Below are 16,838 nucleotides of genomic sequence, written 5' to 3'. Positions count from 1 at the left end.
CTGTGCTATCGCTCCAGCCCAGGTTTTTTTTTCTTTCTTAAAGCTAAAAGCTAGATACCTGTAAACCTATTAATTTGAAATTCAAACTTCTAAACCATTTTTTATTTCTCATTTAAGCAATATGTGATTAACATCAATGAACTGTATCTAAATTCTTGATTATCACTACTGCCAACATTAATCAAAATGAGTGGAAATCTTTCTCATCCACACAATCCCCAATTCAGAACTGATATTTTTTCCCTAAGATAGTAACAATAATTTTATAACAGCTTCTCATGAAAAAAAGAACCCTCTAGAAAACTGTATTAAATATGTAGATATCCAAATCATCTAAATATATCAGAATTGAGAACATGAGGTAGCTTCTTGATTTCGTTGGCATTCTACCCACAGCTGATACAACTTAAGCCAAAGAAAAAGCAAGATTAGGTTAATTAAAGATAGTAAAAAAAAGTCATTGCAACTCCTTTTTCCCCCTTCCCATGAATCTGGATTGCCTTAGATTGAAGCTAGGACCAATGTAATGTGAGGGAAATGATAGTGTGATTTAAGGAAGAATCCTTAAGTCATTGGTTTCTGTTTTCGCATATTTTAGAATGTCCCTCTTTAAACCAGAAACCACAAAAAGAAATCCAGTTAATCTACAATCTCTGTGATGTGAAGAAGCCCTAAAATCCACACAGAGAGAAAGTTGAGACTTCTTGAGTATTCAGAAACACCTCCTAGGCATTCTATCATAAATAAGCTAACAAGTGAAGGAAACTAATGATTCCACTAGGATATCACAAAAGGAGAGAAAGTGTCCATCTGAGTCTTGGTACAAATCCTCCACCACAGAATTCCGAATATATAAACTAATAGTTGTTTGAGGTCAATAAGTTTCAGCATAGACTTGTTCCATAACAACAGATAAGAAAAATATACCCATTTATATTAAGTACATGCAAGCCCTAGTTGTAAATAACGGTGATGGTATTGGAAGTGGGAAGGATGCCGTCTTGATAATTATTATGAACAACACTAAATTAAGGCATCTGAGGCTATGTCATAATTTAGGAAAGTAAGCACAATTTTTAAGTCAAGATGAATAAAAGAAAGCAACTGTAACAGTTGCCTATTGCCTATCTTGTGTCCTTTAAGAGTTCTCCCAACTTAACATCATAACTTTCGTATTATAAAAAATACTAAATGTATCTAATTTAAATACACAAAGGCATAAAACTGATGGTATTAGTTCAGTATGACATTAGCATGTGGAAAAAAATAGCAAACAAAATTCAAGTTATCCAAATCCAGATTTCTGTAGAGAAAAAATTTACATAGTTTTTAACTACTATGAAGGGACATCGTTACCTCTAAATTTAAGTAAACACTTTTTTTTCTAAAGACTTACTTCCTTGTAATGTTACTACAAAGAATAATTCTCCTCTCCACACCCCATCCAATTTTATCTACTTCTTGGTGTAAGTGCTTCTAAAACCAAGAAATTAATCTTACATATTACCCTTCTGGGAATCATCCTTTATGATTAACATAAGACAATGGATTTTAATAATAAAGAATTGATGGTGAAAATATTTTTGACTGATTTTATTAAATTCATCAGCCTCATTCAAACTGCATTTTTAGCTTAACAAGTGACAGTTACAATAGGGGTTCCTAACTTACATGAAAAAAATTATTTTTAAGATACTTCCTCCTCCACACCACCCACATCCTGATATCTTTGAAGTTACATGATCATTTTCAAAGTAGTCTCTTGCTAGAGATCATTTTAAGTGGACAGAAGGGGGGAGGGGAAAGGCATATTATATTAAGTGAATGTTAGAATGGGATGTCACATCAGAGAAAAATTTAGATTTGCAAAGCATATAGGCTGTCAGTAAGGTAATAGTTTTATTTAACATTTCAAATTAGATTTCTGGGGTTTGACTGTAAAATATTAGATATTTAATCTAGTACTATTAATCTCTCCAGAAACTATACATCATCTTTAAAAAATAAGTTCCCCAAAGTCAAAACAAGGGTTTCTATGGATTTTATGATATAGTTTTCCCTTCATTAACGTGCTAAAAAGGGGATTGCTGGGCATATATTTAAGATTATTTTATTACTAAAATAAGGTACAAATAAATTAGCCAAACAATAAAACTTAAGCCATGCCGTGTTATTTAATAAAAATACTAACATGCCATAACTTGCTCTGCTGACTGTCACACTAAAGCAATTACATCAGCAGTCTACCTGTAAAAATTTCTTCTTCATTTCATCAAAGATATTTTGTCTGCACCTCCAAAACACATCCTATGGCATACAAGAACAAGATGAATTACAAATTATTTTTTTAAATAAAGGTATGACAGTGAATTACCTAAAAACATTTTTGCTACAAACTTAGTGTTAAACAGTATTATTATGCTACCTAGGATTTGATTCAAAAATTACAATTGTAATTTTTCTCTTAGGTCTCAATTACTTTTGTGTGAATACTGAAACCTATGCAATTCCCAAACTTATCTGTCTTATAAGTTTTGTAACTTTTGATATCCTCTCCCACTGCATGCTTTTTCTCCACCCACAAAAAGCCTCAACCCATTTGACTACTGGTAACCACCAACATATTGGGAACCACCAATATGTCCTGTTTAAATATACTTTCCCAGAGAATTACAACATCGAAGTTCGTACTCATTTTTTAGGGCTTTTCCTAACATGATGCCAAAAAAGATTTTCTCTTTCACAAAGAATAGAACTGCAATTCTTTGTCAAACACTGTTCTGGGTGCAGGGAAAATAGCTGTGAACAAAGCCTTTGTTCTCAAAATGCTACTACCATAAAGTAGAAATTCAACCATAAACAAATCTAAACCAGCATGCATCCTCCAGCCTCAGGACCTTTGCATTTCTGTATACTATACCTAAGTGCCCTTCTCCCAAAAGTCTCCTCCTTCACTCAAACATCATTGTGGTGCCCTATGTCCACAAATCTTTGACATGCCTCCTAGCAAGCACGGGAATATATGTACAATCTCTAATCTGGGCTTGTTTCAGTGCCTTTCTGTGAAACACAATATGACTTCCAATGGCTGGGTTAGAAAAAAAAAGGAATAGGTTTTTGGCTCTCTCAGATTTTGCCCTTGGAACCAGGCCACTAGGCTGTCAATGGAAAGGTCATATGGAGATGGTCTAGTCACAGTCTACATAAGATCCAGCTGGCAATAATCACTAACCACCATGCATATGAGTGAGCAAGCATTCAGATGAAACCAGCCCCCAGCCTTTCAGCTGCCCCAGCTGATGCCATCTAGGGAGAAACAAGCTGGTCATGCCAACCCTGCCCAAAATGCATTATCTTTGAGCAAAGCCAATGCTTTTGGAGAAAGACTGTTACATAGAGAAAGACAACTGGATCATCAAATATCTCACTCAACATGCCCTTCTTTCAACATTCTTTTTTAAAATTATGATCCTTGTAATACTCATGTCCCTTCCTGGCTTAGGTACTTCAACAGTACTTAGAGACACTTGATACACTCGTTTATATATTACTTGTTTACAAGACATGCTCCTTGTAATAGAGCAGATACATTCTCCTTACTTTAGTATAGTAAGCAGTATTTAAATATTAAACAATTGACAACACAAAACAACAATCCCTATGAAAGCAAAAGAAACAAGATAAATCACCTCAAAGCTGCTGTGAGGAAAACAGAGTAGAGAGTTCAATAATCTTTCTGAATTGAAGAAACTACAGTCTCAAAAGGATCGACTGCTCTACAATTTACAAAACAGAATACTGGGTAGAAGAAAGCCAGGCTTTCTTGCTTTTAGCAAATCCCAGAGATCAGAAGAGCAGTCTGCCTTGAGTATTCAGCTGAGTAAATACCAGCATAAGCTTATGAAGAAATTACCTAAAGCAGGGAAAATATTACCTGAAAAAAACTACGGGTGTTCACAATGGTTACCACCTGGCAGATTTTAAAAATAAAATCTTGAGGCTGGAACGATAGCACAGTGGGTAGGGCATTTGCCTTACAACACTGCCGACTTGGGTTCAATTCCCAGTATCCCATATGGTCCCCTGAGCACCGCCAGGAGTAATTCCTGAGTGCATGAGCCAGGAGTAATCTCTGTGCAACGCCGAGTGTGACCCAAAAAGAAAGACAAAAAAAAAAAAAAATCTCAAAACACTTGGGCCATCAGAAATAGTCATTAAAACCTTAGTAGTGGAACTAGCCATATTAGGCTTCTTTTAAATGCTAATCTGATCAATCCTACAAACTAAAAAGGAAGCTGTATGTTTCAATTTCCCTTTTAGAAAAAGTACTATATCTGAGATGACACTGGAACCGACAGCGATCCCCCAAACACCTCCAGAACTGATGCCTTAGCAAAGAACCAGGTATAAACCATGAGCACTGCTGTGTATGCCCTCCAAACCAAAACCAAAGACAAATAACAAAAAGAAAACAGCAGTAGAAACTATTAAAAATGGTGAAGGGAGGTAGGCACTGGTGGCGTGTACTGGTGGTAGGACTGGAAGCAATGGGGTAAAGAGTACAGGAGGTCCCATTTTTATTTTACACAACTACAGATGAATCTACAATTATCTCAAAACTGTCACTGTCATCCCGTTGTTCATCGATTTGTTCGAGCGGGCACCAATAACATCTCTCAATGTGAGACTTATTGTTACTGTTTTTGGCATATCCAATACTCCATGGGTAACTTGCCAGGCTCTGCCTTGCCGGCGCAATACTTTCGGTAGCTTGCTGGGCTCTCGGAGAGGGGCGGAGGAATCGAACACGGATTGGCTGTGTGAAAGGCGAACGCCCTACCGCTGTGCTATCGCTCCAGCCCTATCTCAAAACTAAGTTTAATAATAATTAAAATAAAACAAAAAAACTCAGCACACCTAACCTACTATGTATTTCCCTGTTCCCTAAAAAACAAACAAACAAATAAAGAAAGAAATACCTTAAAAAGGGAAAATGGAAGATAGGGTGAGAATGGATAGACACAGCTGGCGTTCATGATATGCAGCCCCTATTTAATCAATTAATTGTATTCTTTGTTTCATTTCCTTCCTCTCTCCCTTCTAGCCTCACCATACACACACACACACACACACACACCACCTCCCCCCCCCCCCCGCGGCACACACCCTGGGTGGCAACACAAACACACACACACACACACACACACACACACACCCCCCACCGCCACCACCACCACCCCCTGGGTGGCAACACAAACACACACACACACACACACACACACACACACACACACACACACACACACCACCGCCACCACCACCACCACCACCGGCATAAAAATTCAAACACACACCCCCCACACGGTGGTGGTCTAAGACTCCAAATACACACACACACTGGATGGTATAAAACTCCACACCAAGACCTAACATTTATTACTTAAAATGTAATAATTATACCACTTAACTGAAGTCACAACTAAATAATTATGTCTTAAAGGCCAAGAGAGACAGTACAGGGATTAAGGTGCTTGATTTGCACATCGAAATCCTGGTCCAATTCCAAGTATCAAATGTGGTCCTCAGTACCCTCTCAAACAACAACAAAAAAGCCACAAGGAAAGACTGTCTCCTCAAAAGTATCAAGAAAGGCGCAACCTCACAAAACAGGACATTTTTTAGAGATTAACACACTCTCCCAGCCCAACACCACAGGAAAAATAAACAACTGCTGCCTGCCCCTTCCCCAAACATTAGACCAAGATAGAAGCCTCGATTTCTACCCTCCCCTTGTTATAAGGAAGTCATTTCCTTCTCTCATACTCAACAGAATGAAGTCAGTGAAGACTGAGAGGGGGCTTTCATCAGATTTTAGCGGCAAGAAGTTCCCTTCACCTTCAGCAGGTGTCAAATGGGGAAGAATAATAAAGTGCCTTAGGGCCATAGGAGGGCGGGTGAACATAGAAGCTTATGGCTGCAACTGCATGAACTTCACCCTTATACAGCAAGAGTAAGGCACCACTCCCACCAATGGCTGTAAAAAAGCAGACAAAACCCTGGAATTTCAACCCCAGTTCACAGTAACAAATATATGCCCACTTTCCCCTGTTGTCATAGTTTAAAAGAACATCTCTCAAAATAGAAGAGTCATGTAGGATCCAGAATTTCATACAACCCAAATGCTAGGATAAAACAAAACAAAACAAAAAAATCACCTTTTATACCAAGAACCGGGAAAATCTCAACTTCACTGAGAAAATACATTTGCCAACAAGATGCCAACAGATGCCAAGAAGACATGGATATTGAAATAATCTGGCAAGGATTTTGAGTAGGCATTATAAAAATGTACAAAACATTTTTTGTTCATAATAAAAATTAGGAACATACATGAAGCAAACAAAAAAACTATCTGCAAAGAAACAGCAAACACAACAGTACAGATAGTATGGCGCCTGTGGCTGACCAGGGTTTGACAGATCTCCAACAACCCAATCTCCTGAGCGAATTCCAGGAATGATTACTGAATACAGAACCAAGAGTAATCCTGGAGCATCAGCAGGTGTAGTCAAAGGGGGTGGGGGGGAAGACAGATAAAATACACAAATAAAATTAAACCTCACTAGGTGGGTTTAAAACCAGAATGAAAATTACATTGGAGGGGCTAGAGCAATATAGCACAGTAGATAGGGCATTTGCACTGAACGTGGCCGACCTGGGATCGATTCCCAGCATCCTGTATAGTCCCCCGAGCACTGCCAGGAATAATTCCTGAGTGCACGAGCCAGGAGTAACCCCTGTGTGTGACCCAAAAAAACAAACAAAAGAATGATTACACTTAAAAGAACCAGTGACTGAAGGTGAGAGCAATAGAAAGCTTTACCTGGACAAAGAAAAATAACTTAAATCAGTCTCCAGCACCTAAAGCTCTAACAAGTCTTAGATTTAACAGACAGAACCTTATACAATTTACATGCTATCCAAAGACCAAAAGAAAAAGGAGAAAGAGGGGAAAGACATCCGTTTGGTTTAAAATGTTTCCAAAACATGATCTGCTCTAAGTGTTCAAACTGCCTACTGATCTGGCAATTTCTTTTTTGGGTTTAAAATTAGAAGAAATGAAACAAGAAACGCATGATTTGCAACCCCATGTTTATAGAAGCAATATTCATAATAGCTAAGACAGAAGTCAAAGAGATAAAGCAATAGAGTGTGTTTTGCATGCAAGATGCTGGGGTCTTAGCCCCAACACAAGGTACTCCAAGAACCACAGGGGGAGACCTCTGAGCACCAAGTCAGAAAGAGCCCCTAGCATTACCAGATACGCTCTAAAACAAACTGGAAAAAAAACCATAATAAATCAATTATAAGTCGGAATGGTACTGAGCCTTTAAAAAGAAAAGCAACTATGATACTTGCCACAATACTGGTAACTTTCTGGAGAACATTATACTAAGTGAAATAAGCCTGTCACAAAAAGACAAACATAGTAACACTTGAATGAGGTAACTGGAATAGTCAAATTTATAGATAAAAAATACAGACTGGGGCTGGAGCAATAGCACAGTAGGTATGGCATTTGACTTGCACGTGGCCGACCTGGGTTCGATTCCCAACATCCCATATGGGAGGGAGGGAGGGAGGGAGGGAGGGAGGGAGGGAGGGAGGGAGGGAGAGAGAGAGAGAGAGAGAGAGAGAGAGAGAGAGAGAGAGAGAGAGAGAGAGAGAGAGAGAGAGAGAGAGAGAGAGAGAGAATGTAAATATATTGGGCCAGAGAAAGTACAAAAGTTAAGGAGCTTGCCTTGCATGGGGCTGTGGCTGCAACCCTGATAACAAACCATGGCACATGGTTCCCTGAGCACTGCAAGTCATTGTCCCTGAGCACCAGTGAGAGTGGTCCAAAAACAAAATAAAAAGAATGTGAATGCACTTAATAACACTGAACTTCATGTTTAAAAATGGCAAAGATAGGTGAGGAGAAAAAGAAATGACAAAGATAGTAAATTTTGTTAGTACTTTTACCACAATTATTATTATTTTTTTTAGAACTTATGACCACAAGTTATAGAAACAGCAAAACTGTCATCAAACTGGGTTTCCAATGACTCTACATTATAAATACTTAGAATGCCCTTCAGGTAGGAAAAGAAGAAATCAAGCTCTCACTAACCCTAAAACCTCGACAAAGAAACTCCTAGAAACAATAGACTCGTATAGTAAAGTTGCAGGCTATAAAATCAATACCCAAAAGTCGATGGCTTTCCTTTATGCAAATAATAAGAGAGAAGAAAGAGACACGATAAAAGCAATCCCGTTCACAATTGTGCCTCAAAAAATCAAGTACCTCGGAATCAGCTTAACTAAGGAGGTAAAGGACTTATATAATGAAAACTACAAAACACTACTTCAAGAAATAAAAGAGGACACGAGGAAATGGAAAGACATCCCCTGCTCATGGATCAGAAGAATTAATATTGTCAAAATGGCAATACTCCCCAAAGCATTGCACAAATTCAATGCAATCCCTATAGGGATACCCTTGACATTCTTCAAAGAAATGGAGCAAGCGCTCCTGAAATTCATATGGAACAATAAACCCCCACGAATAGCTAAAGCAATTTTTGGGAAAAAGAAAATGGGAGGAATCAACCTCCCCAACTTCCAACTCTACTACAAAGCAGTAGTCATTAAAACAGCATGGTACTGGAACAAAGGCAGAGCCACAGACCAATGGAACAGGGTTGAATACTCTGACACACACCCCCAAATATACGATCATCTAATCTTTGATAAGGGAGCAAGAAATGTGAAGTGATGCAAGGAAAGCATGTTTAACAAATTGTGCTGGCAAAACTGGACAGCTCCATGCAAAAAAATGGGCTTAGACCTCCACCTATCACCATGTACAAAAGTCAGATCAAAATGGATTAAAGACCTCAACATCAGACCAGAATCCTTAAGGTACATTGAAGATAAAGTCGGCAAAACCCTCCAGGACATTGAAGCCAATGGAATCTTCAAAGACGACACCACCACTAGCCAAGCAAGTGAAAAACAGAGATAAATAAATGGGACTATCTCAAACTAAGAAGCTTCTGCACCTCAAGAGAAACAGTGACCAAAGTACAAAGACAATCTACAGAATGGGAAAGGATATTTATGCAGTACCCACCCGATAAAGGTTTGATATCAAGGATATACAATGCACTGGGTGAACTCCACAAGAAGAAAACTGCCAATCCGATCAAAAAATGGGGTGATGAAATGAACAGAAACTTCCCCAAAGAAGAAATCTGAATGGCTGAGAGGCACAAGAGAAAATGTTCAACATCACTAATCATCAGGGAGATGCAGATGAAAACAACTATGAGATATCATCTCACACCACAGAGACTGGCCCACATCCCTAAAAACAAAAGCAACCAGTGTTGGTGTGGATGTGGGAAGAAAGAGACTCTTCTGCACTGCTGGTGGGAATGCCGACTGGTTCAGCCCTCTTGGAAAACAATATGGCTGATTCTCAATAAATTAGAAATTGAGCTTCCATTTCACCCAGCAATACCACTCCTGGGAATATATCCTGGAGAGGCAAAAAGGTATAGTAGAAATGACATCTGCATTTCTATGTTCATGCAGCACTGTTTACAATAGCCACAATCTGGAAAAAACCAGAGTATCCAAAAACAGATGAATGGTTAAAGAAACTCTGGTACATCTACGCAATGGAATACTATGTAGCTGTCAGAAAACATGAAGTCATGAAATTTGCATATAAGTGGATCAACATGGAAAGTATCATGGTCAGTGAAATGAGTCAGAAAGAAAGAGACACTCATATGTGGAATATAATATAGCTGAGAAGTACAAGTTTGCAATGATGCAATTTCTGACAGATATTTCTCTGGACTTAGTTACTAAAATACAGAAATCCAAAATCATGTGGCCGCTAGTGTGGCCACTCGACCTCATATCGCTTCATTCTCAGCAATGGAAAATAAATTATCAAATGCTTCCTTTTCAGCAGGTCTGACTTTAGGGGGGGAGAAACTCCAAACAATAATAGTGAGTTTTGTGTTGAAATATTGAATGTAATCAAAGTAAAGAGAAAGTAAAGTGAAATTTATCACTTACACAGGGGGGGTGGGGGGCTGGGGATGTGGGGGGGCCGGGGTGGAGCTATACTGTGATTCTTGGTGGTGGAATATGTGCACTGGTGAAGGGATGGGTGTTCGAGCATTGTATAACTGAGACTTAAACCTGAAACCTTTGAAACTTTCCACATGGTGATTCAATAAAAGAAAAAAAAATACTTAGAATGCCTTAACAATGAATTATATATTAACACAAGTACAAGCATAAAAATAATTTTTAATTACTCAAAAACAAAAAATAACCTGCCTCTTAAGGGTTTTCATAGAAGTTAAATTCCTATATGCATTTATAGTGAGTAATAAAAATAAATGCAAATTCACATTCATCTATGTGCCTATTTTCTTCCTCCTTCCAATTAAGAGCATCTAGATGTAATCATAGCTCTGTAGCAATAAACAGATCTCAGACACAGATCTTAATTTCCAAACATTGTTCTTCACAAAAAAGGACTAAGAGATAACTTGCAGAAACAGCTGACTTCACTTTTAAGACTGGAAAAACATAAGAAAAGTCTGGAATATCCTGTATTGCTAGAAAGTGAGGAAGTACTCCAAACATACATGGCAGAGTATGTAATGAGAACACAGGAGCCAGTTGGTCAAATCTGGAATAATCTAAACATCAAAATAAGAATAACTTATTCAGTCCTCCAGAAGAACTGCTCCACAGATGGAAGTTTGCCACAAGTAGTGATGGTGTGTGTGTGGGGGGGGAGGGGGCTGGAGGGTGGGAGAGGGGTGGCAGTTAGAATAGAGAAGGGACCAGTATGACAATGATAGTTGGAAATGATCAATCTGGACAAGAACTGAGTGCTGAAAGTACGCAAAGAGATATGCGTGATAACCTTTCAGAACCTGCATTGCAAACCATAATGCCCAAAAGAGAGGGAGGGAGGGGAAGAAGAGAGAGAAGGAGGGAGAGAGAGAGGATGGAGGGGGAGAGGTGCCTGCTACAGAGGTTGGAATGTGGTAGTGGGAGGGAAACTGAAGACACTGGTGGTGGGAAATGTACAGTGACTGAAAAGCAATGATGAACAACTTTGTAATTGTGTCTCAGGTTGATTCAATGAAAATGAAGTAAAAATGTATCGATAAAAAATTACTTATTCAGTCCACCCAGAGAGATCCGGAGCAGCCACACACAAAACGGCTCCTCTGCTCCTTAAAGACTATGATCCTGGAGGGCTACTAATCACTTTGGGCACCCAGCGGCTTCTTACAGAAATGCATCTAGACTGTGAATTGAGTGTACTGTGAACTACAACCCCATGCTGCCCCGGGAGGGGAAAGGTTTTTCTCTCTTGACCATTTCTTTAGGCGGGGGTGGCGGCAGCGGCAGCACCCATGTGGCGATCTCCATCTTCTAGAACCCACTACCCAGAGGTACGAGTTTGCAATGATGTGGTGCGCAGATCTTGGGGTAGGGGTGTTACTGGCACACTCTCCACCCAGATGAGATCCTGAGCAGCTGCACACGAAACTGTGAACTGAGCTAAAATATCAAAAATCCAAAACTGCGCAGCCACGAGCTCATATATTTTTCATTCTCAGCAATGGAAAACAAATTATCAAATGATACCTTTTCAGCAGGTTTGATTGTTGGGGGGAAATTCTGAATAATAATAGTAGTATTCTGTTGAAATATTGAATGTATTCAAAGTATAGAGAGAATAAAGTGAAGATCATTAGCCACAAATGTGGGGGGATGGCACTGGGGTTCTTGGTGGTGGAACATGTGCACTTGTGAATGGATGGGGATCTGATCATTGAGTGACTGAGACTTGAACCTGTAACTTTGTAACTTTTCTCACGGTGATTCAATTAAAAAAAAAAAATTTCTCTTGGGCATATCAGTTTACTCAGTCACTGTCACTGTCTTCCCATTATTCATGGATTTGAGCCGGTACGAGTAACATCTCCATTGTGACTCTTGTTGGTACTGTTTTTGGCATATCAAATACGCCATGGGTAGCTTGCCAGGCTCTGCCGTGGGGACAGGATACTTTCAGTGGGTTGCTGGGCTCTCCAGAGGGAGAGGAATCGGACCCAGGTCAGCCACATGCAAGGCAAACGCCTTACCCACTGTACTATAGTCCACACTCACAGTAATGTTAATAAAACTAATGTTCTCAGGAATAAGAAAAAATTTTACTTACTCAATATGAAAGTTAGTATCACAAAGATTACTCAAGTATCAAGTCTGGGTTGGACCCATAATACTAAAAAAACAAAAACAAAACCAAAAAAACACCCACCAACCTTGCTATATAGAATAGGAATCAAAGGACTTTAAAATGCACATACATTCTGAAATTTTTAATAGTAAACAAGTTCTTTTCCTCAAATAATATTCAAAAACTGATGTTGGGTAGTAAGGATCATTAAAATGACCATAATTGGCCTAACACTACTTAAGGAACTCTTGAAATTTTTTTCCAGTATCCTAAATGCATTTATTCACTTGAAAGTTAAGATACTAACTACAGTAGTTAACTGCTTGAAAGCTGTGTTCCGAAATCAGTATTAGAAGTGATCATGGGTCAGAACAATATTACAGAAGACAGGGCACTTGCCTTGCAAATGGTCAACCAGGGTTTGATTAGAGCACCGAGCCAGCAGTAGCCCCCAAGCATAGTTGGGAGTGATGTTAAAAAAAAAAAAAAGGAAAAAACCTTATCACATTTTAAAAGTATAATCATTAACTTTTTATTTGGTATATTTTTCATTTCAAGTTAGAAATCAACTATGTAAATAAAAGAATTCAGGATAGAAATATCAATTGGATATCATAATTTTTAGTCTTTTCCAACTGCTTTTATAATTAATATTTTAAATGTTTCCACTTTTAATGGATGAAAACTGAAAGTTAAAGTATTTCATTAAATGATATCACATTATATCACCTAAGGAGACTGAGAGGTAGGGCAGGGAGGAGACAATGACAATAGCCTAAGAAGACCAAATGAAGGAGAGAGTACTTAAAGGTGGTAAAGTGTTTTGAATGAAACCCTATTATCAGCAATGGGAGAGTAAAGCTCAATACAAAAACATGTACTTTTAAAAAGTGCCTCTCACAGACAGAGGTAGACTGGAGGGCGGGAGTCAAAAGGGACGGTGGGAATTGGTGATGGGAAGTGGGCACTGGTGAATGGATTGGTGTTGAAACAATATATGAGGGGCCGGAGCGATAGCATAGCGGGTAGGGCGTTTGCCTTGCATGCGGCCGACCCGGGTTCGATCCCCGGCATCCCATATGGTCCCCCAAGCACCGCCAGCAGTAATTCCTGAATGCAGAGCCAGGAATAACCCCTGAGCATCGCTGGGTGTGACCCAAAAAGCAAAAAAAAAAAAGAAACAATATATGAATAACTTTGTAATTTACCAGTGACTAAAAAGGAAAATTAAATAAAATTAAACACATCCCATTTCCCATTTCACTCCCAGTTCTATGTAGTTTTCCTACATAACCACATTACCCCCACCACTATTTTTAATTATGTCGCAGGTATGAAATAAGACTGAGCCACAGCAGAAGTACAGCCCTTTGGACTCCCCTGCAATTTCTATAGCATTCCCTCATATCTCAGAAGTCAAGTAGAGTGATGCTACCAGGATGGTTTAAGAATGCACCACACTTTTCTAATAAAATATCTCTTATGCATTGTTATAATCAAACTGCATTTAAGTTTAATTAGGTTTAAATTTATTTAGTTTTAAAATTTCATTATTTTCTTAGAAACATTTTATCTTCAACTCCATTTCCACTGGTATTCCCTCTTGTTTTAAATGGTTAACCCCCAATATTCTCTAACCCAAACATTTTAATCATAATCATTTTATACTCAAAATATTAACTGAGGATCAAATCTCTCAAAAAGTTATTACATATAGCAAGAGTTGTTTTTAAAATTTGTACTATAACCAATGAAAACAAATCACAAAAGTAGAAAGTATAAATCTGTAATATCAAATGATATATGTATTCATTCAGAAAATAATTTCAATGTATATTAGAGCTTCTGCTTCTGAAGGCATAAATTAAGCTTGTAAAAACTTTAAAGCACATGTGTGGTATTGCATTTGATCCCCCCACTGTACATCAAAACCTTTTTTATTTTTAAATAAATTTTTTAAATTTCTAACTTGATTTTGAATATCTGAAATATTTCTTTTTTTTTTTGTTTGCTTTTTTTTGGGTCACACCTGGCGATGCACAGGGGTTACTCCTGGCTCTGCACTCAGGAATTACCCCTGGCCTTGCTCAGGGGATCATATGGGATGCTGGGATTTGAACCCGGGTCGGCCGCGTGCAAGGCAAACGCCCTACCCACTGTGCTATCTCTCCAGCCCCTGAAATATTTCAAATTAAACTTGAAATCCAAAATTCTTTTAGGCAAAGGTTTTGCTGCTATTTAAAGGAAGCTTAATAAGAATCACCATTTACTTTACTTGCTTTCTAAATTCAAATCTTTACATACAAATTGTCAAAAAGAAAGCTTTGTACCTATTCTAAAAATTTAGTATAAACCAAAAGTATAAGTACTTTCTACTTTACTATTTTGATTAACTATAAAAACCCGCAGTTATCCATTAAAGTATTTGTAATACTTAAATGGATAACTTTATGGATAATGTATTTAAATACTGTCAGTTTAAATACTTGCAAACATTTACATCCAATATAAACAACACTTAAATAATAAATAACATAATGTCACTTGGATAACATATTTAAAAAAAAAAGTTTTTAATACCCATCCTTGGTGTCCTAGTATTCAAGCGTCCTCAGATAATTACATCCCCCACCTGTTTTGTTTTTGTTTTTTTTTTTTGCTTTTTTGGTCACACCCAGAGACCCTTGGGGGTTACTCCTGGCTCTGCACTAAGGAGTTGCTTGGGGACCACCGCTTGTGGCGGTGCTATGGGATGCCGGGAATTGAACCTGGCCTGGCTGCATGCAAGGCAAACCCCCTACCTGCTGTACTATTGCTCCGACCCCACTACATCTCATTTTAAAGTATTCATAAAAAGAAAACCAAACCCCCATAATAATTAGAAAACTCTAGAACTTATATCATTCTGTGAAAATATACTTATATATCAATATACAGAGCTCCCATATAATTTACTTTTATTTCTGTAAAATTAAGTCAAATACAAGTTTTAGCAATTTGAATTCTAGTTAATAATTCAACTATTAAAAAACAGTCAAGGCCAATCAAATGACTAATCACGTATGGCACAGAATTCTAATTCTGAAGCTGAATGGGGAGCTGGTCTAGTTCAGTGGGTAGAGTGTGTGTCTTCCATTTGTTCAACCCTGGCACTGCATAGCTACACCAATGGGTTTGGCCCTGGTGGCCTCCTTCCTTAATCAACAACAGAAACAAAATAATAAATCCTATGAATCTTCGGAAATCAGAGCAATCTTATTTTACTTACAGATGAAAAAGAAATACAGAAACTTGAAGTGACTTAAGGTCACATATAAATACAGATCTCCTAAGAAATAGGTGTATTAATTTATTTCATAGTGTTAGGCATGAGAAATTATCATTATGAAATCCTTTTCCCACTCACTTCTATCTTAATACTCTTCGAGTCTGCCTTACTCCTTTTTTTTTCTTTTTGGGTCATACCCAGCGATGCATAGGGGTTACTCCTGGCTCATGCACTCAGGAAATAACTCCTGGCGGTGCTCGGGGGACCATATGGGATGCTGGGAATCGAACCCGGGTCGGCCGCATGCAAGGCAAATGCCCTAGCTGCTGTGCTCTCCCTCCAGCCCCTGCCTTACTCCTTTTTAACAGTTGTTTTACAATTGGTAATGGGTAACCCAGTAATAATACGCTGTAGATTTCTAACTTTAGAAACTAAACAAACTACTCTTAGAAGAGGAAATAATATGCCCTCGACTATTTCTGTTACTTTTATTTTGATTACAGTTAAATTTTCTTCTCTGAGTAGACTGCTGTTGACAGGCAATGACTCAGCTTGTGATAACAACGGACTTGTTTACAGGACTTAAATGTTCTACTGCTTTATTTCTAAATTGAAGAAACTTGTTTATATTATGTTGCCATACTTTTGACCTAAGTAAGCATAAAGAATAATTTAAATGTAAGATTACATTCCTGTAGTATTCTAAACATGAAATTAAACTATAAAGAAATATTATATAAAAATGTAAGTTATTTAAAAACTATTCCTGTTATACTTCAGAGTAGACTCTAGTCTAGCCTCTAGAGTATTGCAGAGGCAACAAATTTAAGCTAGACTGGTCAAAATGGCTACCTTTTTTAGCTGTGCAATCCTATGTAAGTCAATCAGCTCACACTCTCAGGTTCCACAAAGAGTTTTCTAACGATCGAAAGAGAGACTGTGTTGAAAACGCTCTATGTACATAAAATGATTGCTGTACATACAAATTACAATAATAGTATCACATGATAGGCATTATTATAGAACTACTGATTAACCTTATAATAGATTTAAGAAATATATAATCCTCAACTATGGTAACTTATAATTTATAATATTTAAAGTTTCAAAATATTATCTCTTTTAGGATAGAATTTTATCAGGTAAGAAAAATTTGGAAAAATCTTTTATTCTTCCAATTGGATAACCCGCTGACAAGGTTTTAGATCTTACTACTGGCAGGACTGGAAAGAGTTCAGTGGGCTG

General features: G+C 37.9%; 1 protein-coding gene and 1 non-coding gene across 4 annotated transcripts in view; both read right to left on the bottom strand.

The window, feature by feature from the left end:
- The window catches only part of USP47 (ubiquitin specific peptidase 47), a 107,705-nt gene that overhangs the window by 74,435 nt on the left and 16,432 nt on the right, over positions 1 to 16,838 (bottom strand). The window contains exon 2 of one of the 3 annotated variants that reach the window (XM_055142900.1): positions 2,248 to 2,307. The exons of the other annotated variants lie outside the window; for them this stretch is intronic. Within the exon in view, the coding sequence (XP_054998875.1) occupies positions 2,248 to 2,307 (60 nt within the window). The remainder of the gene's footprint in view (positions 1 to 2,247; positions 2,308 to 16,838) is intronic. 3 annotated transcript variants of the gene reach the window in all.
- LOC129406334 (small nucleolar RNA SNORA14) lies at positions 13,646 to 13,781 on the bottom strand. The gene has a single exon (XR_008630942.1). It is a non-coding gene; the product is annotated as a small nucleolar RNA SNORA14 (small nucleolar RNA).

This window comes from Sorex araneus, chromosome 6 (genome assembly GCF_027595985.1).
Source record: "Sorex araneus isolate mSorAra2 chromosome 6, mSorAra2.pri, whole genome shotgun sequence".
Classification (NCBI taxonomy): Eukaryota; Metazoa; Chordata; class Mammalia; order Eulipotyphla; family Soricidae; genus Sorex; species Sorex araneus.
The sequence above is the reverse complement of the archived record's forward strand: the minus strand, read 5'-3'. Positions and strand labels throughout refer to the sequence as shown.